Below are 26,791 nucleotides of genomic sequence, written 5' to 3' on the forward strand. Positions count from 1 at the left end.
GGTTCCTTGAAGGTGGAGTCACAGGTAGATAAGGTGGTCAAAAAGGCTTTTGGCACATTGGCCTTCATTAAGCAGAGTATTGAGTATAGATGTTGGGTGGCCATGTTGCAGTTGAATAAGATGTTGAGACTGCATTGTGTTCCGTTTTGGGCACCATGATATGGGAAAGAATGTTGTCAAGCTGGAAAGGGTACAGCAAAGATATACAAGGATGTTGCCCGGACTAGAGGGTGTGAGCTATAGGGACAGGCTGAGTAGGCTGGGACTCTATTCCTTGGAGTGCTGGAGGATGAGTGATGATCCTATGTAGGTGTATAAAATCATGAGAGGAATAGATTGGATAGATGCACAGAGGCTCTTGCCCAGAGTAGGACCATACGTTTAAGGTGAAGGGGAAAAGATTTAATAGGAATTTGAGGGGAAACTTTTTCACCCAAAGTGTGGTGGGTGTATGGAACCAGCTGCCAGAGGAGGTAATTGAGGCAGGGACTATCCCAACATTTAAAAAACAGACAGGTACATGGATAGGGCAGGTTTGGAGGGACATGGTTGAAACCAAGGCAAGTAGGACTATTGTAGCTGGGACATTTCCACCGGGTGGCGCTGTCAGCGATGGCAGCCTCGCCAACGGTCAGTCTGTTTTTTTCATCTTTTTTGTGATTTTTAGTGTGTTTTTAAAATATGTGTTAATGTTCTCTGGGTTATTTTTTATGTGGGGTGTGGGAGGGGGTTGGAGGAAACATTTTTTCAATCTCTTACCTAGCCAGAGATGCGATTGTTTTCCGGATCTTATCTCCGGGTGCAATGCGGTCTAGCGTGATGGAGCTGGCGGCCTTGCTCGAGACTGACTTTGAGCCCCACCGCGGGGCCGTGGACTTACCATCGGAGCCTGTGATCCCTTCCTGGGAGCGCGAGGTGCTCGCAGTCTCGGGTATAGGCTGATGTCGGGAAGCTCCAGTCGCAGGTTTCGGCCAGCCCCGACCAGGGGGTAGATCGCCCGGCACGGAGGAGCCAAGATGTATTTTGTTACATTTGTTAAAATGTATTTTGTGTGTTTTATTGGTATGACTATATGGCAAATCAAATTCCTCGCGTGTTGCAAATCATACTTGGCTAATAAAGTAATTATGATTATGTTGGCCGTTGTGGCCAAGTTGGGCTGAAGGGCTTGTTTCCACACTGTATTACTCTATGACTATGACAGGCATCTCTGGATTGGTGATGTTTTGGGTCAAGAACCTTCTTCAGACTGAGAGCCAGGGGAGAGGGTCTGGAGATATGGAAGGAGAAGGTGTGAAAGCACAGATCAAAGCAGACAATAATGAGAAATTTGGAATGATACATTGTTCACTGAGGGGAAGGTGACAAGGAGGCAGACAATCAGTAAAATTAATCAGGACAGTGAAACTAGTCGGAGAACTAGGGTAGGGGACTGACGGAGAGAGGGAAAGTATGTGTTACTTAAAGTTAGAGAAATTAATATTTATACCGCTGGGTTATAAGCTGCCCAAGTGAAATATGAGCTGCTGTTCCTCCAATTTGAATTGGGCCTCACTCTTAACAGTAGAGGAGGCCCAGGACAGAAAGGACAATGGGAGAGTGAGTTGAAGAGTTTGGAAACTGGGAGATCGCGGAGATCGAGGCGAACTGCGCGGAAGTGTTCGTGGCACAGCTATTAACCACAATCAATAATGCTTTCAATATTAAATAAGATTTTCCCTCCACCACCTCCCCTCAACAGGCAGGTAATGTCTCCCATATTCATACATTCTATAGGGAAGCACATATTGGACATCTCTGGAGAACATGAACAGGTGACATTTTGGGTCAGCACGCATTTTCAGACTGATCACCACCTATACATGTTCTCGAGAGATGCTGTCTGACCTGCTGAGTTACCCCAGCACTTTGTGTCTTTTTTTGTAAATCATCATCTGTAATTCCTTGTTTGTACAAATTGGATATCTTTTGGCTATCAAAGAACAGTACAGGAACAAGTCCTTAAGCCACCATGTCTGTGTTGTTCCATGTTAAGATCAAGCAGCATCTATTAAACAATGTATAAAGCCTTTAGTATTTCTAGCTTGCAGGAAGCAAATTATATTTTCATAAGTTCATGTCATAGGAGCAGAATTTGACTTCCTTACTACCTATTCAAATTGCAAATTAACCCTTTGGCAATCCTGCACCAGTATTCCCAAGTCCCTTTTCAAGTCTGATTTCTGAATTCTCTCCCATTTAGAAAATAGTCTTCGCCTTTATCCCTACAACCAACATGCATGCGTACAGTTTGCAACTCTGTATTCCATCTGCCGCCACTTTACCTTCTCTCCCAAGTCCTTCTGCGGAGTCCCTGCTTCCTCTACACTACCTGCCCCTCCCCCACATATCTTCATACCATACACAAACTTGGCCACAAATCCATCAATTCCATCATCCAAATCATTGATATACAACGTGAAGAGTAGCGATGAAGTCAGGCTAACGCCTTTAGTTTCCCCTCGTTTGCTTCATACCCTTCTTGAACAGCGGAGTAACAGTTACAATTTTCCAGTTCTTTGTGACCACTCCTGACTAGTGATTCTTGAAAGGTCACCATCAATGCCTCCCAGTCTCTAAACACACCTCTTTCAGAACCCTGGTGTGTAATACATCTAGTCCAGGTGACTTATCCACCTTTAGACCTCTCAGCTGCCCAAGCACCAACTTCCCACTGCACTAACTTCTGCCCCCTGGCTTTTGCATTTCTGGCACATTGCTGGCGTCTTCCACTGTGAAGACAGATGCAGAAAACTTAGTTTTAGCTGTTAAATGTAACTTTGTATTTGAAAACTTGTTGTTTCACTTAGTGATCACTAGTTGGTTGAAGCAAATCCCTTACTCGGTTACAGCAGATTGGCAATAGCAGACCCCATTTCCCAACCCCCATAATCTATTACAACAGGGTTAACTGTATATCAAATTATGAGAGGTGTAGACAGGGTGACCAGTCAGAACCTTTCCCAAAGGTGGAAATGCCAAAGGCTAGCTTTCAGGTGAGAGGGGCAAAGCTTAAAGAATATGTGCAGGGCAAGTTTTGTTTTACACAAAGGGCGTTGAGCGCCTGAAACTCTGCACCTCTGACATTTTCACCTAGGGAGCAAGATTGAATATTGAATCAATCTATGCCAGGGGTGGTCAAAGATAGAACAAGAAAGACTAAAATTAGCATTTGGATCATCAGCTAAATCTATTTCTCGTATGTTGTTTATGCCTCCTGCGAGTGTGGGGACCCAACACAGACAGTGGAGCACATCGTCATCAGTTGCCCCAAACACCGGCCACCGAATGGTGAATGAGTGTTTAAGAAGGAACTGCAGATGCTGGAAAATTGAAGGGACAAAGTGTTGAAGAAGGAACTGCAGATGCTGGAAAATCGAAGTCGCAGTCTGAAGAAGGGTTTCGGCCCGAAACGTTGCCTATTTCCTATCTCCATAGATGCTGCTACACCCGCTTAGTTTCTCCAGCATTTTTGTGTACCTCTGAATGGTGAACGAGGTCTGATTGACCTGGACGATGACACGTTGGCCTGGCTCGCCTCAACGGAGCTGCAGGTCTAAAATACATACGATAGAAGAAGTTTATGCAGAGAGAGGAAGTTCATTTGAAGCACAGACGTACCCTGGGATTTTGTGGCGTAGTCCATTAGTAGAGGTCCCTGCAGCAATCGATCCATTGCTATGAATCGTAATCATACCTAGATTCAAAATCTGGATTTATGTAAAATCATATATACCTCCCCCATTCATTTTTAGACAAACAAAGTACCTCCTCGCTAAAAATGTCTGTGCCGAACATGAGGCACGTATACGGGTGGTGCGTTTGCAATGGTCGTGGGCGATCGCGGAAGGCCCTACAGCAGCCGGGCGATCGAGGGCAGCCTGCGGCAGCTGGGCCGGGCCCACCCCAACCTCAGTCTGCAGTAGACCCCCCCCCCAACCTGAAACGTCACCTATCCATGTTCACCAGAGATGCTGCCTGACCCGCTGAGTTACTCCAGCACTCTGTGAAACGTCACCTATCCATGTTCTCCCCAGATGCTGCCTGACCCGCTGAGTTACTCCAGCACTCTGTGAAACGTCATCTATCCATGTTCACCAGAGATGCTATCTGCTCTGCTCAGCTACTCCACCACTTTGTGCTTTTATTTTGAATTGAAAGATATTGAGTCAAGAATGCTTCAGACTAGTCACATACTGCACATATAAAAATGATGTATCAAATAATAGAGATCATAGCTTTCAAGTGAGAGGGACCAAGTTTAAACTAGAAATGTAGAGCACATTTTTTCCCACAGAAGGTGGTGGGTGCCTGGTATGTGATGGTGGAGGCAGATATGAGAGTGACATTTAAGAGAGTTCTGGGTAGGCACATGTATAACAGGAGATGGTGGGGACATGGATTATGTGTAGTACAGGGTCTTTTGCAGTTGTACAGGTCTTGGTGAGACCACACCTGGTGTATTGTGTACAGTTTTGGTCTCCTAATCTGAGGAAAGACATTCTTGTCATAGAGGGAGTGCAGAGAAGGTTCACCAGACTGATTCCTGGGATGTCAAGACTTTCATGTGAAGAAAGACTGGATAGACTCGGCTTGTACTTGCTAGAATTTAGAAGATTGAGGGGGGATCTTATAGAAACGTACAAAATTCTTAAGGGGTTGGACAGGCTAGATGCAGGAAGATTGTTCCCGATGTTGGGGAAGTCCAGAACAAGGGGCCACAGTTTAAGGATAAGGGGGAAATCTTTTAGGACCGAGAAGAGAAAAACATTTTTCACACAGAGAGTGGTGAATCTGTTGTAATTATCTGCCACAGAATGTAGTTTAGGCCAGTTCATTGGCTATATTTAAGATGGGAGTTAGATGTGGCCCTTGTGGATAAAGGGATCGGAGTATGGAGAGAAGGCAGGAACAGGATACTGGATCAGCCATGATCATATTGAATGGTGGTGCAGGCTCGAAGGGCCGAATGGCCTACTCCTGCACTTATTTTCTATGTTTCTATGTATTGTTCTATCTTCTGTCATGGAAGATATTATCTGATTTGACTGGTCAGCATGCAAACACGTTTTTCACACTGTATCTTGTTACTCATACGAATAATAAACCTATTGTCTGCCTATTGTTGGGTTTTTGATGATGGTGAGTCATGAATGTAGCCTAGTCCATCACACAGATCTGGCCCATCAATATCAACTCTGTCTACACCACACTGCTGCAGAAAAGCAGTGAACATAATCATAGACTCGTCCCACCAGGTCATTCCTTCTTCTCCCTGCTCCCATCTGGCAGAAGGTACAGAAGCTTGAAAGTGAGCACCATGATGACTCAGGAACAGCTTCTTCCCCTCTGTATTCAGACATCCGAGCAGTCCTTCTATAATAGACAATAGGTGCAGGAGTAGGCCATTTGGCCCTTCGAGGCCATTTGGCCCTCCAATGTGATCATGGCTGATCATCCCCAATCAGTACCCCGTTCCTGCCTTTTCCCCATATCCCCTGACTCCGCTATCTTTCAGAGCCCTGTCCAGCTCTAATAATAATAATAATAAATTTTATATTTAATGGGCGCCTTTCATACAAAATCTCAAGGACACCTTACATAGTAATCGGAATAAAAACATATAATCGGAGTAAAACAAGTAATTAAAGACATCACAATGACACAAATTAAAAACAGAATTCAATCCAAAAACAGAAAATCAAAAACACAGTGTGAAGAGAGCAGCGGCAACCAATTCGTGCCAGCGTCCACTCTCCCTTCACGGCAGCCATCTTGGACACAGACCTACAAGACTACAGTTAGACAAAAAAAAATCATCCCCCCACAGTGGATAGCACTGTGGAGGAAGGCACAATGTCCAGTCCCCACCCCTTGTTCACCCCAAAGTCAGGCCTATTGGGGCCACCGCAATTGCCTCTACGGAGGCCCGATGTCCCTGGCCGTTCTCACCGGGTGGTCTTGCCCCGGCGTCGGGAGAGTCCTTTCGGCGGCTGGGCCACTTGGAACGGCCGCTTCTTGGTTGGAGCCCGCGGCTGCATCAAGCTCTCTCTTGAAAGCATCCAGAGAACCTGCCTCCACCGCCCCCTGAGGCAGAGAATTCCACACACTCACAACTCTCTGTGAGAGAAAATGTTTCCTCGTCTCCGTTCGAAATGGCTCACCCCTTATTCTTAAACTGTGGCCCCTGGTTCTGGACTCCCCCAACATCGGGAACATGTTTCCTGCCTCCAGCGTGTCCAAGCCCTTAACAATCTTATATGTTTCAATAAGATCCCCTCTCATCCTTCTAAACTCGAGTGTACAAGCCCAGCTGCTTCATTCTCTCAGCATATGACAGTCCCGCCATCCCGGGAATTAACCTTGTAAACCTACGCTGCACTCCCTCAATAGCAAGAATGTCCTTCCTCAAATTAGGGGACCAAAACTACACATAATACTCTAGGTACTAAGCTAGGGTAGTGTTCGATTCACCTCTACCCCATTGCGGACATGGCCTATGTTCATAGAACTATGTTCTGCACTTTGTATCTATCCCTTTGCTCTTCCTATTGTACTTGAGTATGACTTGATTGTATATGCATATATTATCTGATCTATTTCGATTGCTTGCAAAACAAAGCTTTTCACTGTAGTTCAGTATATGTGACAATAATAAGCCTAAACTATACCAATGCATACAGAAATAAGGGTTTTGGCACATTGAAGAGTACAGCACAAGAACAGGCCCTTCAGCCCACAATGTCCATGACGGCTATGATGCCAAAACCATTACTTATCTGCCTGCTCATAACCCACATCCCTCCATTCCCTGCGTATCCATGTGCCTTTCTAAAGTCTTTTAAATGCCACTAACTTATCTGTCTCCAACCTGAGCTCAACATTTCAAACCCCAACCACTCTCAGTATAAAAAACTTGCTCCACACAACTCCTTTAAACTTTCCCCCCTCTCATCTTAGAGCTATGCACTCTAGTATTTGATATTTGCATCCCGGGAAAAAGATTCTGACCGTCACCCCGCTCGTCATTCTATTTACATTTTAAGTAGTATATAAATTTATTTCAAGCGTAATAATTTATGTTGAAACATTTACCGATGGTGTCATGGCTGAGAAATTGGCTGCGCGCTGAAGTGTTTCTTGGTTTTTGTGTTCCGAGCTCCTTCACTGGTTTGTAGGGTCCACATGAGGTTTCAGCAGGCGGGGAGACATGCTGTGGAAGGTCAGGGATTTCACACCACCGGTTAGTTCCCTTCACACCGGATTTCATGCTTTGAAAGTGTCTAAAACATTCAGCAGAACTTCTCTTTCAAGGGGTAAGGACACTCACCTTCCTACTTCCCTATTGACTTCTCTAACTTCAAGTAACCCTTGCTTTCCCTCTATCTCCATCTCTCCCCTATCCTAGTTCTCCAACTAGTTTACAGTCCTCCTGATTAAATGTTGCTGATTGTATGCCTCGTTGTCACCTTCCCCTCAGCCAACAATGATCCATTTTACATTTTCCTTGAACTTTGTCCCCTTTAATGTCTCGTTTTCACACCTTACCCTTCCATATCACTATGTCTCCCTTCCTCCTGACTCTCAGTCTGAAGAAGGGTCTCTACGCGAAATTCCACCCATTCCATATCTCCAGAGATGCTGCCTGTCTCGCCGAGTTACTCCAGCATTTTGTGTCTTATCTCACCTTCCTGAAGTTGGGCTGGCACTTCTGGTTCAGCCACTGTAAGTGCTCGGACAAAGACACATTTGTTGTCAAACCTTCGCTGGGGAACCCCATATTTTGAGCAAAAATTGAAGCTGTTGAAAAAAAATGTTTTTATTTTAGAATGAGACCTTATGTTTAGTCTTAGGTTAATTAAGGTCACGTATAGTGAACAGTTTTATTTTGCATGCTAGCCTTTACTGGCCTTCATCAGTGGAGGTATTGAGTACAGAAGTTGGGATGTCAAGTTACAATTGTGCAATTCGTTGGTGCGGCCGCATTTAGAGTATTGTATTCAGTTTTGATCGCTCTGCTATGGGAAAGATTTACATAGAAACATAGAAAATAGGTGCAGGAGGAGGCCATTCGGCCCTTCTGTGGCAGAGATATACTGAAATCCTCTTGTAATAGAGGCCAACATTCCATTAACTTTCTTCACTGCCTGCTGTACCTGCACGCCAACTTTCAGTGAACAGTGTACAAGGACACCCAGGTCTCGCTGTATCTCCCCCTTATCTAACCTAACTCCATTGAGATAATAATCTGCCCCCTTGTTTTTGCCACCAAAGTGGATAACCTCACATTTATCTATATTATATTGCATCTGCCACGCATCTGCCCACTCACTCAACCTGCCCAGGTCACCCTGCAACCTCCTAACATCCTCTTCACAGTTCACACTGCCACCAGCTTTGTGTCATCCGCAAACTTGCTAGTGTTGCTCCTAATTCCCTCTTCCAAATCATTAATATATATGGTAAACAGTTGCGGCCCCAACTCCGAGCCTTGCGGCACTCCACTCGCCACTGCCTGCCATTCTGAAAAGGACCCGTTCACTCCTACTCTTATTTTCCTGTCTGCCAACCAATTTTCTATCCACGTCAACACCCTACCCCCAATACCATGTGCTCTAATTTTAGTCACCCGTCTCTCGTGCGGGACCTTATCAAAGGCTTTCTGAAAGTCTAGATACACTACATCCACTTTCCTTTCATAAATCCATGCTGACTTGGACTAATCCTTTCACTGCTATCCAAATGCCCCATTATTACCTCTTTAATCATTGACTCCAGCATCTTTCCCACCACTGAAGTCAGGCTAACTGGTCTGTAATTCCCCGTTTTCTCTCTCGCTCCTTTCTTGAAAAGTGGGATAACATTAGCTATCCTCCAATCCACAGGAACAAAATCATGAGAGGAAGAGATAGAGTGAATGACAGTCTTTTACCCCCATGGTAGGGGAATGAAGAACTAGAGTGTATAGGTTTACGGTGAGAGGGAAAAGATTTATTAGGAACCTGAGGGGAACATTTTCACAGAGTGTGGTAGGTTTATGGAACAAGCTGCCAGAGGAGTAGTTGAGGAAGGTACTATGGGAACATTTAAAAGACATTTCGACATGTAAATGGATAGGAAATGTCTAGGGAGATATGGACTAGGTGCAGGCAGGTGGGCCGAGCTTAGATGGGGTATCTGGATCGACATGGAGGAGTTAGGCCGAAGGAACTGTTTGACCGAAACAATTTAAAAGACATTTGGACAGATACATGGACAGAAAAGGTATAGAGGGATATGGGGCAAACGCGGGCAAATGGGACTAGCTTAGATGGGGCATCTTGGTCAGTGTGGGCAAGTTGGGTTGTGTTGGGGAAGTGATCCAACATTGGAGGGGCTGTTAGAATCAAGGCTGCATCTGCTGTCAGGATGAGATAGAAGATCCCAAGGTATTGTTTCAATGAAACAAAGCTGGGTGGCGGTGTGAGCTGCGAAGGTGATGCTATGAGGCTGCAGGATGACTTGGATGGGTTTGGTGAGTGGGCAGATTCAATATAATGTGGGGAAATGTGAAGTTATCCACTTTGGTAGCAAGAACAAGAAGGCACATTATTATCTGAATGGTAGACCAGCATTTTTAAACCAGCATCTGTAGTTCTTTCCTACACATTATCTGAATGGTGTCAGATTAGGAACAGGGGAGGTGCAATGAGACCTGGGTGTCCTTGTACATCAGTCACTAAGCATGCAGGTACAGCAGGCAGTGTAAAAAGCAATTAGCACGTTGGCCTTCATAGCGAGAGGATTTGAGTATAGGAGCAAGGAGGTCCTACTGCAGTTGTACAAGGCCCAGTGAGACCACACCTGGATTATTGTGTGCAGTTTTGTTCTCCTAATTTGAGGAAGGACATTATTGCTATTGAGGGAGTGCAGCGCAGGTACACCAGGTTAATTCCCGGGATGGCAGAACTGACATATGATGAAAGAATGGTTCGACTGGGCTTGTATTCACTGGAATTTAGATGGATGAGGGGATTTTATAGAATCAGATAAATTTGTTAAAGGACTGGACAGGCTAGATGCAGGAAACTTGATCCTGATGTTGGGGGAGTCCAGAACCAGGGGTCACAGTTTAAGAATAAGGGGGATGCCATTTTGGACAGAGATGCGGAAATACTTTTTCAACCAGAGAGTTGTGAATCTGTGGAATTCTCTGCCACAGAAGGCAGTTGAGGCCAATTCAATGGATGTTTTCAAGAGAGAGTTAGATGTAGCTCTTTGAGCTAATGGAATCAAGGGATATGGGGAGAAAGCGGGAATGGGGTACTGATTTTAGATAATCAGCCATGATCATATTGAATGGTGTTGCTGGCCTACTCCAGCACCTATTTTCTATGTTTCTATGAAAGGCTGCTGGGGCTGAGTCCTCTCCAACTACTAAACCCTCAAGCAATGTTACAATAGATAAGGAGTGATGCATTTCCCACTTTAGCCAAAGGCAAGAGAAACCTCTGAGATTAGTTACCTGACTGTCCCACCAGCAACGTGTGAGTGCTGTGCTCCATTACTGCTCGAGCCACACTGATCGCACTTTTAATCCTCCGCAGGTCCCCGACTCCCCCAACCTCCATCGTGTCACTGCAGATACAACATATATTAAGTTTGCAGATGGCACTAAGATGGGTCTTATTGTAGATAGCGAAGATGGTTGTCAAAATTTGCAGTAGGATCTTGATCAGTTAGTTTGTGTAGGATTTGTGTTTGAGTTTAGTCACGTGTACCGAGGTACAATGAAAAGTTTTTGTCGCATGCTAACCAGTCAGCGGTAAGACAATATATGATTACAATCGAGAAATCCACAGTTACAGATACATGATAAAGGGAATAAAGTGAACAACATTTAGTGCAAGATACAGCTGAAAAATTCTGATCAAAGATAGTTCGAGGGTCATCAATGAGGTCGATAGAAGTTCAGGATTCCTCTCTACTTGTGGTAGGATGGTTTCTTGATAACAGCTGGGAAGAAACTGTCTCTGAGTTTGCTTTGGTGAGAAAGCACGGAAACTGGCCCTTCGGCCCACTGATTCCGTGCCGACCAATGATCACCCCGTACACCAGAACTATCCGACACACTAGGTACAATTTACAATTTTAGCCAAGCCAATTAACCTACAAACCTGTACGTCTTTGGAGTGTGTTTAAGAAGGAACTGCAGATGCTGGAAAATCGAAGGTACACAAAAATGCTGGAGAAACTCAGCGGGTGCAGCAGCATCTATGGAGCGAAGGAAATAGGCAACGTTTCGGGCCGAAACCCTTCTTCAGACTGATGGGGGGCGGGGGGTGGGGGGGGGGAGAAGAAAGAAAAAAGGAGGAGGAGCCCGAGGGCTGAGGGAGAGATAGGATCGGGAGGAGACAGCAAGGGCTAACAAAATAGTGAGAATTCAATGTTCATGCCCCCAGGATGCAGACTCCCCAAGCGGAATATGAGGTGCTGTTCCTCCTATTTCCAGTGTTGCTACCTTTGGCCATGGAGGAGACCCAGGACAGAGAGGTCGGATACGGAATGGGAAGGGGAGTTGAAGTGCTGTGCCACCGGGAGGTCGGGTTGGTTAATGCGGACCGAAATGTTCGGCGAAATTAAATTCGCCAAGCCTCCGCTTGGTCTCACCGATGTAGATCAGCTGACATCTAGAGCAGCGGATGCAATAGATGAGGTTGGAGGAGATACAGGTGAACCTCAGTCCCACCTGGAACGACTGCTTGGGTCCTTGAATGGAGTCGAGGGGGGAGGTAAAGGGACAGGTGTAGCATCTCTTGCGGTTGCAAGGGAAAGTGCCCGGGGAGGGGGTGGAGTGTGGCAGGAAACCGGAGCAACCGGATAAAACCCTCAGTCACTGGAAGAAAATAGAAATTCTGTATAGACAGCACCCTGTCATTATTGAACCTGTAAGGCAGCAACTCTACCACCGTTCTGACCCAGGTGGGGTGAGGGTGTTTCCCTGCTGTATGACTTTGACTCTAAAAACACATTTGAAGTAAATGTAGACAAAAGGAAATGCAGAAGCTGCATCGGAGATTGACAGATTCTTGATTATTGCGGGTGTCAGCAGTTATGGGGAAAAGACAGGAGAATGGGGTTGAGGGAGATAGATCAGCCATGGCGGATTAGATTTGATGGGCCGAATAGCCTAATTCTGCTGCTAGAACATGATCAGTCTTGCTGGAGGTACGTTGTCTTTCCATTCTCTCCACAGACGCTGCCTGACCCGCTGAGTTTCTCCAGCTCTTTGCACCAACAGTCTGTCTGTCTTTCTGTCTTTTTTTTATTTTTAGTGTGTGTTAAAAGTTTCTGTAAATGTTCTCCGGTTTGTTTTATGTAGATGCCTCCTCGAACTGACTTGAGCCCCACTGCGGGGTGTGGACTTAACATCGGAGCTGATCCCTTGCCTGGGACTTACCATCAAGAGTTCGCAGTCTCAGGAGAGGCCGAGTCGGGAAGCTCCAACGACCCAGAGGCTCGACCAGCCCCGACCCGGGATCAGATCGCTGGCGCGGGAGAGTTGACATCCCCCCGATGCAGGAGCTGGATCGCCTCGATGCGAAGGGCCCAAACGCCGCCGGCTACAGGAGTCAAGATCGTCCCGTCAACGGAGGGCTCGAGGCCCTTGACCACGGGAGTGCATAGAAGGGAAGGGAATTGAACCTTTCTTCGCCTTCCATCACAGTGAGGAATGGGGAGGAGTCACTGTGGTGGATGTTTATGTTAAATGTATTTTTTGTGTATCGTTGCTTTTTATTTGTATGACTGATATGGCAAATGAAATTCCTGTTGCAAAACATACTTGGCTAATAAAGTATTATTCTGATAGTGAATGTGTCTCCCCACACTGCGCAGGAGTAATGCAAGCTTTTTACCCATTCATTATCATGGCATCCAACGTGGTCTCCCCACTCTCATCCGGGCTTCCTCCAAAGCCCACTGTGCCACGACACTGTTCCCTCTCACACAGACTGCACCCGTTCTCCACTGCATCCAGTGCCGACCCATCAGAATTAACTGTCTTCCAGGCTAGAGACACCAAACAGACAAGTTACTTCCACCCCCCATCCAACAGGCAGTAATCGCATCATCCAAATCATCACCAGCCTTTATAACAACACAGCAGCCCTCGACAAGGGCACATTGAACTGGCTAAAGCGCCTGGAGGGCATTACATAACCTCTGCTGCCTCAAACGCAAGAAGCCTTTACACCAGGAACGCGGGCTTTATAACGTCATAGAGCCATACAGCATGGATGCGTCCCAACTTGCCCACATTTCCCACCCACACTAGTCCCACCTGCCTGCATTTGGCCCATGTCCCTCCAAACCTATCCTATCCATGCATCGTTGCAATAATACCTGCCTCATCTACCCCCTCTGGCAGCTTGTTCCATACACCTACTATGCTTTGTGTAAAAATGTTATTCCTCAGATTCCTATTCAATCTTTCCCCCCCCCCCCCCCCCCCACCTCATCTTAAACCCATGTCCTCTGATGCTCGATTCCCCTACTCTGGGTAAGATACTGCGCATCTACCCAATCTATTCCTCTCATGTTTTTGTACACCTCTATATGTTGCCCCCTCATCCTCCTGTGCTTCAAGGAAGAGTTCCAGCATGCTCAACCGCTCCTTATAGCTCAGGACCTCGAGTCCTGGCAACATCCTTGTAAATCTTCTCTGCACCCGTTCCAGCTTGACAACATCTATCCTATAACATGGTGCCCAAAACAATTAGTTTATTATCGTCACGTGTGTGAGGTACAGTGAATAAAAAATTGTGTGCAATCCAGAGAAGACTATACATGATTATAATCAAGCTGTCCACAGTGTACAGATAAACCATAAAGGGTACAATGAAAGATAGTTTGATGGTCTCTAATGACGGGGGTAGAGGGGATTTACTACAAGGAAAGGTTGGACAGACTTGGAGAAACAAGTAACTGTAGATGCTGGTTTATAAAAAAAAAATACAGTCCATACGTTGCAGGAGCGGAATTATGCTATTCGGCCCATCGTCTATTCCACCATTGAATCATGGCTGATCTATCTTTCCCTCTAAACCCCATTCTCCTGCCTCCCCTTAAACCAACACCCTTACTAATCAAGAATCTGTCAATCTCTGCCTTAAAAATATCCATTGACGGCCTCCAGACTTCTGCGGCAATGAATTCCACAGATACACCACCCTCTGACTAAAGAAATTCCTCTTCATCTACTTTCTAAAGGTACGTCCTTTAATTCTGAGGCTATGACCTCTGGTCCTACTCTCCCACCAGTGGAAACAGCCTCTCTACGTCCACTGAGTTACTCCAGCACTTTTTAAATCTTTTTTTAGTAGACCAGCATCTGCAGTTCCTTGTGCCTACAGAGTGCTGGAGTAACTCAGTGGGTCAGGCAGCATCTGTGGAGAACATGGATAGGTGACGTTTCACAGAGTGCTGGAGTAACTCAGCGGGTCAGGCAGCATCTGTGGAGAACATGGATAGGTGACGTTTCACAGAGTGCTGGAGTAACCCAGCGGGTCAGGCAGTATCTCTGGAGAACATGGATAAGCGACGTTTCAGGTTGAGACCCTTCTTTAGTCATTTTTGTTGTGAACCAGCATCTGCAGTTCCTAGTGTCCACTGGCAAGTGATCAATGGATACATATGGGAGGGGGTGAATGACAAATGGGTGACAAAGGCTGGAGATGAAAAAGAGGCAAAAAGGTGTCAGACAAGGAGAGAAGATGAGTGAAATGCAAAGCCGGATGGAAGGATATTGTTGGGAGAAGAGGTGTGGAGGTTTGAGTATGGTGGAAGTGGACAGGATGGCTCCTTTCTGAACACCTCCCCGTCATCTGCCAGAGTGGATAGGATGGGTGTAGATGGACAGAGTGGTCAGCTCGGTTAACGCGCTGAACGTACAGTGTAAAGAGGCAGGAGAACCAAGGAGTGAGCTGGTGGAACTGCTGCCTCACATCGCCAGAGACCAGGGTTCGATCTTGACCTTGGGCGCTGAATGTGTGGAGTTTGCACGTTCACCCTGTGATTGTGTGGGTTTTCGCCGGGTGCTCTTAATTGGCCCTCTGTAAATTGCCCCTGGTGTGATAACATAGAACTAGTGTGAACGATGGTCAGCACTGGACTCGGTGGGACGCAGTGCCCGTTTCAATGCTGTGTCTCTGAACTAGACTAAAATATCAAGCAGGGCGCAGGGTAAGGAGGGAGAAGAGGGTGAGGACAGGGAAGGGAAAGAGGGAGGGAGAAGAGGAGAGGGAGGGCAGCGACCACAATGCAGGGAGAGGGAGAAGTAGGTGGCTAGAGCAATGCACGTTGCTGGGAGCGAGCGCTGTACTCACCTTGCTCGGCAGCTGCCTGGTACGGCCAGGTACACAACACCAGCGGGAGGAGCTGCTCACCCCGCGGCCCCGCCAACGCGCACCAGCCGCCCAGAGCCAACACCGCCAGAACCAACACCGCCGCTGCAACACGCCGCAGCCCCATGGCAGCCAGCGTCCGGCAGCAACACACACAGACAAAGATCTTAGAGCAGAGCTCTGCACACAGAGACCGAGTCCCGTGGAACCACCCGATCCCCGTGTAACGCCCCGGCTCGCTGCACCGCCCCAATAGACAATAGACTGCGCGTTCCGTCCCCGCCCTCTGCAATGATCTCCACCCTGGGGAAGTACAGAGAGTTCACTTGTCATGTGCACTCATTCTTACTTGCTGCCCTTTGCAGGCTCGTTAGTGTAACAACACACGGATGAATGAATGCACAATAATCGGGATAGATAGGGTTCACAATGACAATAGGGGGGTGGTACACAAAATGCTGGAGAAACTAAGCGGGTGCATCAGCATCTATGGAGCGAAACATAGAAACATAGAAACATAGAAAGTAGGTGCGAGAGTAGACCACCAGGTCCGTCGAGCCCGCACCGCCATTCGCTCATGGCTGAACACTAAACAGACACACTTACCCACAAACACAAGACACAGAACACAAGACACTACCCTCCCCTTTATACCGCTATCACCCCTCTCCACCCCAAGAACCTCGTGATCTCCTGGGGGAGGCAAAAAACCGGATAAAAACCCAGGTCCAATTCGGGAAAAAAATCCGGGAAATTCCTCTCCGACCCCAATCCAGGCGATCGACACTTGTCCAGGAGATCACTCAGGTCTTACTATACTAACCATACCTAGGTCCATATCCCTGCCCTCTCCCCGTAGCCCCTTATCCCCTTGGCAGCTAAAAAACCATCTATTTTAGTCTTAAATATATTTAAAGTTTCTGCTTCCACTGCTCCCTGGGGCAGTGAATTCCATAAATTAACCACCCTCTGGGTGAAGAAGTTCTTCCTCATCTCAGTTTTAAAAGAGCCCCCCCTTATTCTGCAACTATGTCCCCTAGTTCTAGTTTCCCCGATCATTGGGAACATCCTCGGTGCATCCACCCGATCAAGGCCCCTCACGATCTTATATGTTTCAATGAGATCGCCTCTCATTCTTCTAAACTCCAAAGAGTAGAGTTCCAGCCTACTTAACCTTTCCTCATATGTCAATCCCCTCATTGCAGGAATTAATCTTGTAAACCTTCGCTGCACTGCCTCCAGGGCTAGTACATCCTTTCTTAAGTATGGACCCCAGAACTGTACACAGTATTCCAAATGTGGTCTCACTAATACTGTGTACAGCTGCAGCAAGACCTCCGTGTTTTTATACTCAATCCCCCTAGCAATAAAGGCCAAAACTCCATTGGCCTTCCTGATTGCTTGCTGCACCTGCATACTAACTTTTAGTGATTCATGTACTAATACCCCTAGATCCCTTTGCGTTGCATTACAACGCAGCTCCTCCTCATTTAGAAAATAACTTGCCCTATCATTTTTTTTCCCAAAGTGAATGACTTCACATTTATTAGTATTAAATTTCATCTGCCAAGTTGTTGCCCACTCACCTAGCTTATCTATATCCTTTTGCAGACTCTTCCTATCCTCCTCATCCCCTACTTTTCCTCCCATTTTTGTATCGTCCGCAAATTTTGATATATTACACTTGGTTCCCTCCTCCAAATCATTTATATAAATTGTGAACAACTGGGGTCCCAGCACCGACCCTTGCGGAACCCCGCTAGTTACCGGTTGCCATCCCGAGTATGAACCATTTATCCCCACTCTCTGCTTCCTATTTGTTAGCCAATCCTCTACCCATGCTAATATATTACCCCCAATCCCATAATTTTTTATTTTTAGCAATAGTCTCTTATGTGGCACCTTGTCAAAAGCCTTTTGGAAGTCCAAGTATACCACATCCACCGGTTCCCCTTTATCCACCCGGGTTGTTACTTCCTCAAAGAATTCGAGCAGATTCGTTAAACAGGACTTCCCCTTCACAAAACCATGCTGGTTCTGTCCGATGAAGTCATGTTTATCCAAGTGCCCCGTTAGTGTTTCTTTAATAATTGTCTCTAACATTTTACCCACCACCGATGTTAGACTAACCGGTCTATAGTTACCCGCCTTCTGTTTACTTCCTTTTTTAAATATAGGTGTTACATTGGCCATTTTCCAATCCACTGGGACCGTTCCTGCCTCCAGGGAGTTTTGGAAAATTATCACCAATGCATCCACAATCCCCACCGCTATCTCCCTCAAGACCCTTGGATGTAATCCATCAGGCCCAGGGGATTTATCCTCCTTCAGTCTCATTAATTTCCCTAATACCACCTCCTTGGTGATCTTAATAGTATTTAGCTCCTCCATTCCTACCGCCCCCTGTTTATCCAGCGTTGGAATATTTTTTGTGTCTTCTATGGTGAAGACTGATACAAAATACTCGTTTAATGCCTTTGCCATTTCCATGTTCCCCACCAACAACTCTCCAGTCTCACCCTCCAATGGACCAACGTTCACCTTAGCCACCCTTTTTCTTTTTATATAGCTATAAAAACTCTTACTATTAGTTTTTATGTTGTTCGCTAAATTCCTTTCATAGTCTATTTTCCCCGTCTTAATTAATCTCTTAGTTATTTTTTGCTGACCTTTAAATGCTTCCCAATCCTCTACCCTCCCACTATCTCTGGCTACCTTATATGCCCTTGCCTTCAGCCGAATACTATCCTTTATAGTTTTACTGAGCCATGGCTGACTGTTCTTACCCTTACCCCTTTTTTTCTTCATAGGAATAAATTTTTCTTGAAGGTTATACAGTATACCCTTAAACGTACACCACTGCTCATGTACCGTCTTATTCTTGAGTCTGCTATCCCAGTCAACTTTGATCAGCTCAGTCCTCATACCTTCATAATCCCCCTTATTTAGACTAAGCACCCTAGCCTGAGTTTCAACCTGCTCCCCTTCTATTTGAATATGGAATTCGACCATATTGTGGTCACTTGTTCCCAACGAGTCCCTAACTATGACATTTTTAATTAATCCTGCTTCATTACACAGGACCAGATCCAAGATTGCCTCCCCCCTTGTCGGTTCGGTGACATACTGTTCTAGGAACCCGTCTCTAATACATTCTATAAACTCTTCCTCTAGTCTACCCTGCCCAGTTTGGTTTGCCCAATTAATATGAAAATTGAAGTCCCCCATGATTACAGCAGTTCCCTTTTTACATGCGTCAACTATTTGCAGATTTATGTTCTGACTAACAGCGTCACAGCTATTTGGAGGTCTATAAATTACACCCACTAGTGTTTTTTTCCCCTTATTATTCTCTATCTGTACCCAAGCTGTTTCACTATCCTGATCCTTCAACGCAATATCCTTCCTCTCTATTGCCGTTATTCCCTCCCTTATTAAAAGGGCCACCCCTCCTCCCTTTCTTTCCTGTCTATCTTTCCTAATTGTCGAGTACCCCTCTATATTTAACTCCCAGTCCTGATCTCCTTGCAGCCATGTCTCCGTAATGGCCACGATATCATAACTATATATACTTAATTGCACCGTTAATTCATTTATCTTATTACGAATACTCCGTGCATTTAGATAAAGCACTTTCAGATGATTTTTACTACCCTTCCTTTCCGTTTTTGCCCCTTTTACATCTAGATCTTTATCTTCACAAATTCTGTCTCCTGTCACATTTTGAATTTCCGCTTCCCCACTGATACCCTGCTCTATTTCCTCTACCCCTGCCGTTATTACCCCCCTTGATACCTCCCCCCCGCTACTTAGTTTAAAGACCTCTCTACTGCCCTAGTTATATGATTTGCCAGGACCCCAGTCCCAGCACCGTTCAGGTGAAGTCCGTCCTTACAGAACAGATCCCCCCTGTCCCAGTACTGGTGCCAGTGGCCCAAGAAACCAAACCCATTATTCCCACACCAGTCTTTGAGCCACGCATTTAGCTTTTTAATTTTACGTACCCTCGCCGATTTGGCCCGTGGCTCAGGTAGCAATCCGGAGATCAGTACCCTCGAGGTTCTGCTTTTTAATTTATTCCCTAACTGCTCAAACTCCTTCAGCAGATCCTCCTTCCTCGTCCTTCCTATGTCATTGGTCCCCACATGGACCACGACCACTGGATCCTCCCCCTCCCTCTGCAAATTTCTCTCCAGCATCGCAGAGATATCCTTAACCCTAGCACCGGGTAGGCAACACAGCCTTCGGGACATGTTCTGCTGGCCGCAGAGAACCTTATCTACCCCCCGAATAATACTATCCCCTATCACTACGGCATTTCTTCTAACTCCCCCCTCTTGAATGGCCTCCTGATCCACGGTGCTGCAGCCAGGTTGCTCATCCCTCCCACAGCCCCTGATCCCGTCCTTACATTGAGTAAGAGCCTCGGTCATGCTCGTCAGGGACAAGGGCTGTGGCTCCTGCCGCATCTCCTCCTGGTTCCCCCTACCTGCCTCGCTTATGGCCACACCTTCCTTTCCTTGCTCACTGCCTACTGAATTAGTTAAACTGGTCGGTGTGACCATCCCCTGGCACAAAACATCCAGGTAATACTCCCCCTCCCTGATGTACCGCAGCGTATGAAGTTGGGTCTCCAGCTCATCAATGCGGAGCTGGAGTTCCTCTAGCCTCAAACACTTACTGCAGCTGTAGGGATCTTCTACATCAATGGTGTCGACAAATTCCCACATCTCGCAGTATTGGCACATCTCCTGACCGCCCATCTTATATAGGTAATTAACTGGTCCTGTTTAAGAATCCCCTACTGTATTGATACACCCCTTATTTATATAATCCTACCTCCTATAAATGGGAAAGTACTCACCCCAGCCGTAAATTACCTACTGGTTTGGCTGTCTAGTGGTAATTCCGTCCGCTCTTCCTGTCTGGTCCACTGCTCCCTTGCAGTGCGAGGCAAACCTCTTTGCCTCTGTTAGTCTCTGTTAGTCTCTCGAGCCGCGGCTCCGTCCGTCCTCCCTCGGCGACAGCACCTGTGGCACCGCGGTCGTGACGTCCCTTCCGTTCCTGCAGAGCCTTCCTGTCCTGGGCGAAGGAAATAGGCAACGTTTCGGACCGAAACCCTTCTTCAGACAATAGGGGATTGCGTGTTATGGTCATCTGTTCTCCAGACTTACTAGTGGTGTGTGGGAAATAAAGCTTTCTATCATTATGCAATATGAGGAAAGATTGGAAAGACTAGGCTTGTATTCACTGGAGATTAGAAGGATGAGGGGGATCTTATAGAAAAAGGTGAAATTATAAAAGGACTGGACAAGCTAGATAGATGCAGGAAAAATGTTCCCAATGTTGGGCGAGTCCAGAACCAGGGGCCACAGTCTTAGAATAAAGGGGAGGTCATTTAAGACTGAGGTGAGAAAAAAAAATTTCACCCAGAGAGTTGTGAATTTATGGAATTCCCTGCCACAGAGGGCAGTGGCGGCCAAATCACTGGATGGATTTAAGAGAGAGTTAGATAGAGCTCTAGGGGCTAGTGGAGTCAAGGGATATGGGGAGAAGGCAGGCACGGGTTATTGATAGGGGACGATCAGCCATGATCACAATGAATGGCGGTGCTGGCTCGAAGTGTCGAATGGTCTCCTCCTGCACCTATTTTCTGTTTCTATTGAGATGTATATTTTAGCAAATAATAAAATGTCCTGATAACTTAAACACCCACTCCCTTTCAAAGATATTGTCAATTTGCTGAGGTTGATTATGTCCAATTAACAGCTAACAATTATGCCATTCCTTGGCTTGCATCTGAGTAAAATTCAATTCAAAACCCACATATGGTTTGTGATTTTTTAAATGATAAATTTAGCTTCAGAAGCGTTTTCTTTTTGCATGCACTTGAGAACCATGGGTGATTTTTAAATTTTACAGCCAGATTTATCACTTCTGAAACTTTTTAAATACCAAAGGAATCAAGAAAAAACACAAATAATGCCTGTTGATGAAATGCAGTGAGCAAACGCGATAATTCCTAATATTCTCAATCTTGATATCAGCACGGCCAATGTTCGCTAACCACTGTAGCTGTTGTTCCTTCAGCTCTCGCTTCTCTCTAACATTATTTCTCCTCATTTTTAGAATTCTGAAGTAGGATAAATGTCTCTCACGGTTACCCCGATTTCCATAATTATTAACAGCACAAAAATTGACCATTTCGGCGTTTTTTAACAGGTAAGAACACGTACTTTCTTACCTGTTAAAAACCGCCGAAATGATCAATTTTTGTGCTGTAAATAATTGTAGAAGGTGAATGAGTGTTCTGAACCAAATGCTCTAGTATCTTTGCTCTGAACCCGAGCAAGGTGTAAGCAGCCGAAGGAGCGCATCCCTCGGGACAGCCCCTCCCGGGGTCACACCCCCCCCCCGAAGGCGGGGACAGACGGCCCGGGGTCCGCGAGCGTGGAACCAGAGTGCGGAGTCCGGATGCTGGGACAGAAGAAGGGCGGGCTGTGCTGGCAGCCATAGTAAATGCTTACCTGACATTCTCCACTTGTACTCCAGTTGCCGTTGTGTGGCAACAGTACGGGTCACGGCGTTGATGTCGTGCAACCAACACTGTTGACTCTTGAATGCCCAGTTTTTTACCCAGGGAAGTGAAATCAAGAATCAGAGGGCATAGGTTTTTAGTAAGAGTTTTGTTTAGTTTAGATACAGTGCAGAAACAGGCCCTTCAGTCCACTGAGTCTGCGCTGATATATAGACTAGCACTATCCTACACACTCGAGGGACAATTCACAATCTTTACTGAAGCCTACAAACCTGTACTTCTTTGGAGTTTGGGAGGAAACAGGAGAAAACCCACGCGGTCACAAGAGGGAACGTACAAACTCCGTACCAACAGCACCGTAGTCAGGATTGAACCCGGGTTACTGGCGCTACACGGCAGCTACTCTACCCGCTGCGCCACTGTGCCGCCCCTAAGGGGAAAGATTTAACAGGAAAAAAGACACAGAGCACTAGAGCAACTCAGTGGGTCAGGCAGTAACTCAGTGGGTCAGGCAGTAACTCAGTAGGTCAGGCAGTAACTCAGTGGGTCAGGCAGTAACTCAGTGGGTCAGGCAGTAACTCAGTGGGTCAGGCAGTAACTCAGTGGGTCAGGCAGCAACCCAGTGGGTCAGGCAGTAACTCAGTGGGTCAGGCAGCAACTCAGTGGGTCAGGCAGCAACTCAGTGGATTAGGCAGTAACTCAGTGGGTTAGGCAGTAACTGCAGAATATGGACAGTCTTTTTGTACACCAGCATTTGCAGTTTCTTGTTTCCATAAGATTTTAAAGGAACCCGAGAGGCAATGTTTTCACACAAAGGGTGGTGGTTGTATATGGAATGAGCTGCCAGAGGAGGTAGTTGAGGCAGGTACTATAACAGCATATAAAATACATTTGGACAGGTACATGGATAAGAAAGGTTTGGAGGGATATGTGTCAAACACAAGTAAATAGGACTAGCTGAAATGGGGCATCTTCGTCACATGGATAGATTTAGACCCAAGGGCCTGTTTTTGCTCGGTATGATTCCATTGACTAACACAAGGTAACCATAATAGTGCAAAACCAAAGCCCTTACACACCATAGACCCAGTCCATAGAAGATCATAGTTACTGAGGTTAGTGTTTTGTAGTGTTCAAGAGTACGAAGGTTGCTGGGAAGAAGCTGATCTTGAACCTGGAGGTCACGGTTTTCAGAATCGCGATTCCGTTAAGAAAAATCTACAATTTGGTTTGTGAGGCAGCTATTTTTTTTATTGTAAATTAATTGTCTACTTACTTAAAAATAATTTTCCTGGGGCTTTGCAAGTACACATTCACACATGGTAAACAAATATGTACCCCCATGTATCTTTGAAATCATTCACTCATCTTTACTCATTTAATGGGCAAATCAGACATGTCTGCAGTTTAATAACAACATCTCAGCAGATTGCAACAAAACTTTGGCATTTACTTAAAAATTACTTTGACACAGCAAGTTGTTGGAAGCTTATCAAAGGACGATTATGAAACAGTAAAACTACAATCAGTGCAAACAACTTGAATCATAAAATAATTTGCAATTGAGAAGCATTAAATGCAGTCTGAAAAAGGGTCCCGACCCGACATGGCATGTCCATTCCCTCCACAGACGCTGCCTGACCCACTGCGTTCCTCCAGCACTTTGTGTTTTGGGCAAGATTCCAGCATCTGCAGTTCCTTGCATCTCCATTAAATGCAGTCCACAGTTTGATCCGAGCCCTTTTCAGGATTGTAAACCATAAAATGAAACTGATCTAGTCCTGGGGATTTGCTACAAGCAGCACCTGTGGAACAAGAAGTTCAGGAAATCAGGATTAATGTAACACAGCTCAAGTATATTTGTATTTTGAACAGTATCAGCTCCAATGTTTCTGATGGTCTGGAGAAAGACGTGTCCAGAACATAGAACAGAAAGATGTTTCCACTAGTGGGAGAGTCTAGGAGCAGAGGCCACATCCTCTAATAAAAGTATGTACCTTTAGAATGGAGATGAGGAGGAATTTTTTAGCCAGAGGGTGGTGACTCTGTGGAATTCATTGCCACGTACGACTGTGGAGGCCGTCATTGGGTATTTTTAAGGTGGAGATTGACAGATTCTTGATTAGTACGGGTGTCAAGAATTATGGGGAGAAGGCAGGAGAATGGGGTTGAGGGGGAAATAAATCAGCCATGATTAAATGGTAGTGTAGACTTGATGGGCCGAATGGCCTAATTTTGTTCCTATCACATGAACTTATGAGCACAGTGGAAGGACAGGCCCTTCGGCCCATAATGTCCATGCTGCTAAGTTAAACTAATGTTCATGTTGAACTCGATCATGTATTGCGTTTTTTTTATTTGTATGGCTGTATGGTAACTCAAATCTCACTGTGCCAATTGGGGCATGTGACAATAAATGTAAACTTGAACTAATCTCCTCTGCCTGCATGTCATCCAGATCCATCCATTATCTACATATCCATGCACCTATCTGAAAGCCTCTTAAACGCCACTATTGTATCTGCCCCCACCACCACCACTACCCCCAGGCAGTGCATTCCAGGCACCCACCACTGTCTGTCCACACATCTCCTGTACACCTTGCCTCTCGCACCTTAAAGCTATGTCATCTAGTATTTGATTTACTTTAATGATACCGTGGAAACAGGCCCTTTAGCCCACCAGTCCGCGGCAACCAGCGATCCCCGCGCATTAACACTAGCCCACACTAGAGACAATTCTACCAAAGTCAGTTAATCTACAAACTTGCACACCTTTGGAGTATGGGAGGAAACCGGAACACCCGGAGAAAACCCATGTAGTCACAGGGAGAACGTACAAACTCCATACAGACAGCACCCGCAGTCAGGATTGAACCCGGACCTCTGGCGCTGTGAGGCAGTAACAACTCTACCGCTGTGTGGCTTGATATTTCCACCCTGGGAAAATGGTTCTGACTGTCTACCCTGCAATGCTTCTCATAATGTTATATTTCTAATTGAATTTGACTAAATTAATAAATTAATAGTTTTCACATTTGTTGTACAGAAAAATGTGATTAGGAATGACTTTTGATTCCTTTTAAAAACTATTTAGTTTTAGTTTTGTAGTTTTAGAGATACAGCGCGGAAACAGGCCCGTGGAGTCCGCGCCGACCAGCGATTCCTGCACAGTAACACTATCCTACACACACTAGGGACAATTTACATTTATACCAAGCCAATTAACCTACAAACCTGTACGTCTTTGGCTGTGGGAGAAAACTGAAGATCTCGTAAAAAAAACCCACGCGGTCACGGGGAGGATGTATAAACTCCATACAAGCAGCACCTGTGCTCAGGATCAAACCTGGGTCACTGGCGCTGTGAGGCGGCAACTCTAACGCTGCACCACCGTGCCACTCATTGGAAAACTCTAGAATCCTCTACCTTAAGAAAAAGACTGTGCGTTCACTTTATCCGTGCCCCTCATGATCATGTACACCACAATAAGGTCACCCCACAGCCTCCTCCACTTCAAAGAAAAAAGTCCCAAGCCTATCCAACCTCTCCCTGTAACTCAAGTCCCCAAGCCCAGGTAACATCTTGGTGAATCTGTTCTGCACCTATTCCCGGTCAATAGCACTGATTATAATTCAACTGCTGTAAAACAAAAATCAAGGAAGCTTCCAGGTTCAGTCCACTGAAGTGCAGATGGATAGCACGCAACAAAAGCGTTTCACTGTACCTCGGTACACGTGACAATAAACTAAACTGAGTGTTTAAGAAAGAACTGCAGATGCTGGAAAATCAAAGATAGCCAAATTGCTGGAGAAACTCAGCGGGTGTGACAGCATCTATGGGGCGAAGAAAATAGGCAACATTTCGGGCCAAGACCCTTCTTCAGACTGATGTAGGGTGGGGGGGGGGGGGGGGGGGGCGAGAAGAAGAAAAGAAGAGGAGGCCTGAGGGAGAGCTGAGAAGAGGAGGCTGAGGCCACCGCAATAACCAACCTGATCTCCCGGTGGCTCAGCACTTCAACTCCCCCTCCCATTCCCAATCCGACCTCTCTGTCCTGGGCCTCCTCCATGGCCAGAGTGAGCACCACCGGAAATTGGAGGAACAGCACCTCATATTCCGCTTGGGCAGTTTACATGCCCTTGGGCAAGAACATTGACTTCTCCAATTTCCGGTAGCCCTTACTGTCTCCTCCCCTTCTCCGCTCTCCCTCAGCCCTCTGGCTCCTCCTCTTCCTTTCATTCTTCCCACCCCCCCCCCACCCCACCCTACATCAGTCTGAAGAAGGGTCTCGGCCCGAAACGTTGCCTATTTCCTTCGCTCCATAGATGTTGCCTCACCCGCTGAGTGTCTAAACTGAGAGCTTTATGGTGAATTGCTTTGACAATATATTTTTAGCTTTCATCTTAGTTCAGTTGTTGTTTACACCAGGTGATCATTGGCCAATGTTACTGAGAAGCCTTTATTTCTTTCAACCCAGGTCAACCACGTTAAGAAATCTTGTTGCGATAAAGATCTAAACTAGCCGCCTCAGACCTTGTTTTATAGTGGTCATAAAACAATTCTGTGGACTGTGATAGAACCATTAAAAACAGGAGCAAGAGTAGACCTTTCAACCATGTAGCCTGGTGACCCATCCTGTATTCTCATCGGCCTCTCCATACATACATTGATGCCTTCAGCCCATTCAACAATAGCCACCTTGCCTGACCTGCCCAGTTCTTCTTGTCTCTTCCCTTTCTGCATCTACACTACAACTGTGTTTTTATCTCAAACCGAGTTATAATTTCCCTGTGGGGCCCACATTCCTCTAAACCTTTCCCCTCCCCATGTAC

At 46.1% G+C, this 26,791-nt stretch overlaps 2 protein-coding genes across 3 annotated transcripts in view; both read right to left on the bottom strand.

The window, feature by feature from the left end:
• Positions 1 to 15,577, bottom strand: part of LOC116971526 (N(4)-(beta-N-acetylglucosaminyl)-L-asparaginase-like) — a 65,016-nt gene extending 49,439 nt beyond the window's left edge. For both annotated transcript variants that reach the window (XM_033018760.1, XM_033018758.1), the window contains exons 1-6: positions 15,405 to 15,577; positions 12,936 to 13,089; positions 10,544 to 10,656; positions 7,727 to 7,839; positions 7,135 to 7,252; positions 3,661 to 3,736 (exon numbers count right to left, since the gene is read on the bottom strand). In XM_033018760.1, coding sequence (XP_032874651.1) covers positions 3,661 to 3,736; positions 7,135 to 7,252; positions 7,727 to 7,839; positions 10,544 to 10,656; positions 12,936 to 13,089; positions 15,405 to 15,549 — 719 coding nt within the window. In that variant the 5' untranslated portion in view covers positions 15,550 to 15,577. The remainder of the gene's footprint in view (positions 1 to 3,660; positions 3,737 to 7,134; positions 7,253 to 7,726; positions 7,840 to 10,543; positions 10,657 to 12,935; positions 13,090 to 15,404) is intronic.
• A 7,611-nt stretch (positions 15,578 to 23,188) lies between these two features.
• LOC116971527 (N(4)-(beta-N-acetylglucosaminyl)-L-asparaginase-like) overlaps positions 23,189 to 26,791 on the bottom strand; it is a 33,284-nt gene continuing 29,681 nt past the window's right edge. The window contains exon 9 of the mRNA XM_033018761.1: positions 23,189 to 23,765. Within this exon, the coding sequence (XP_032874652.1) occupies positions 23,671 to 23,765 (95 nt within the window). The 3' untranslated portion in view covers positions 23,189 to 23,670. The remainder of the gene's footprint in view (positions 23,766 to 26,791) is intronic.

The sequence above is a fragment of the Amblyraja radiata genome, chromosome 3 (genome assembly GCF_010909765.2).
Source record: "Amblyraja radiata isolate CabotCenter1 chromosome 3, sAmbRad1.1.pri, whole genome shotgun sequence".
Lineage (NCBI taxonomy): Eukaryota > Metazoa > Chordata > Chondrichthyes > Rajiformes > Rajidae > Amblyraja > Amblyraja radiata.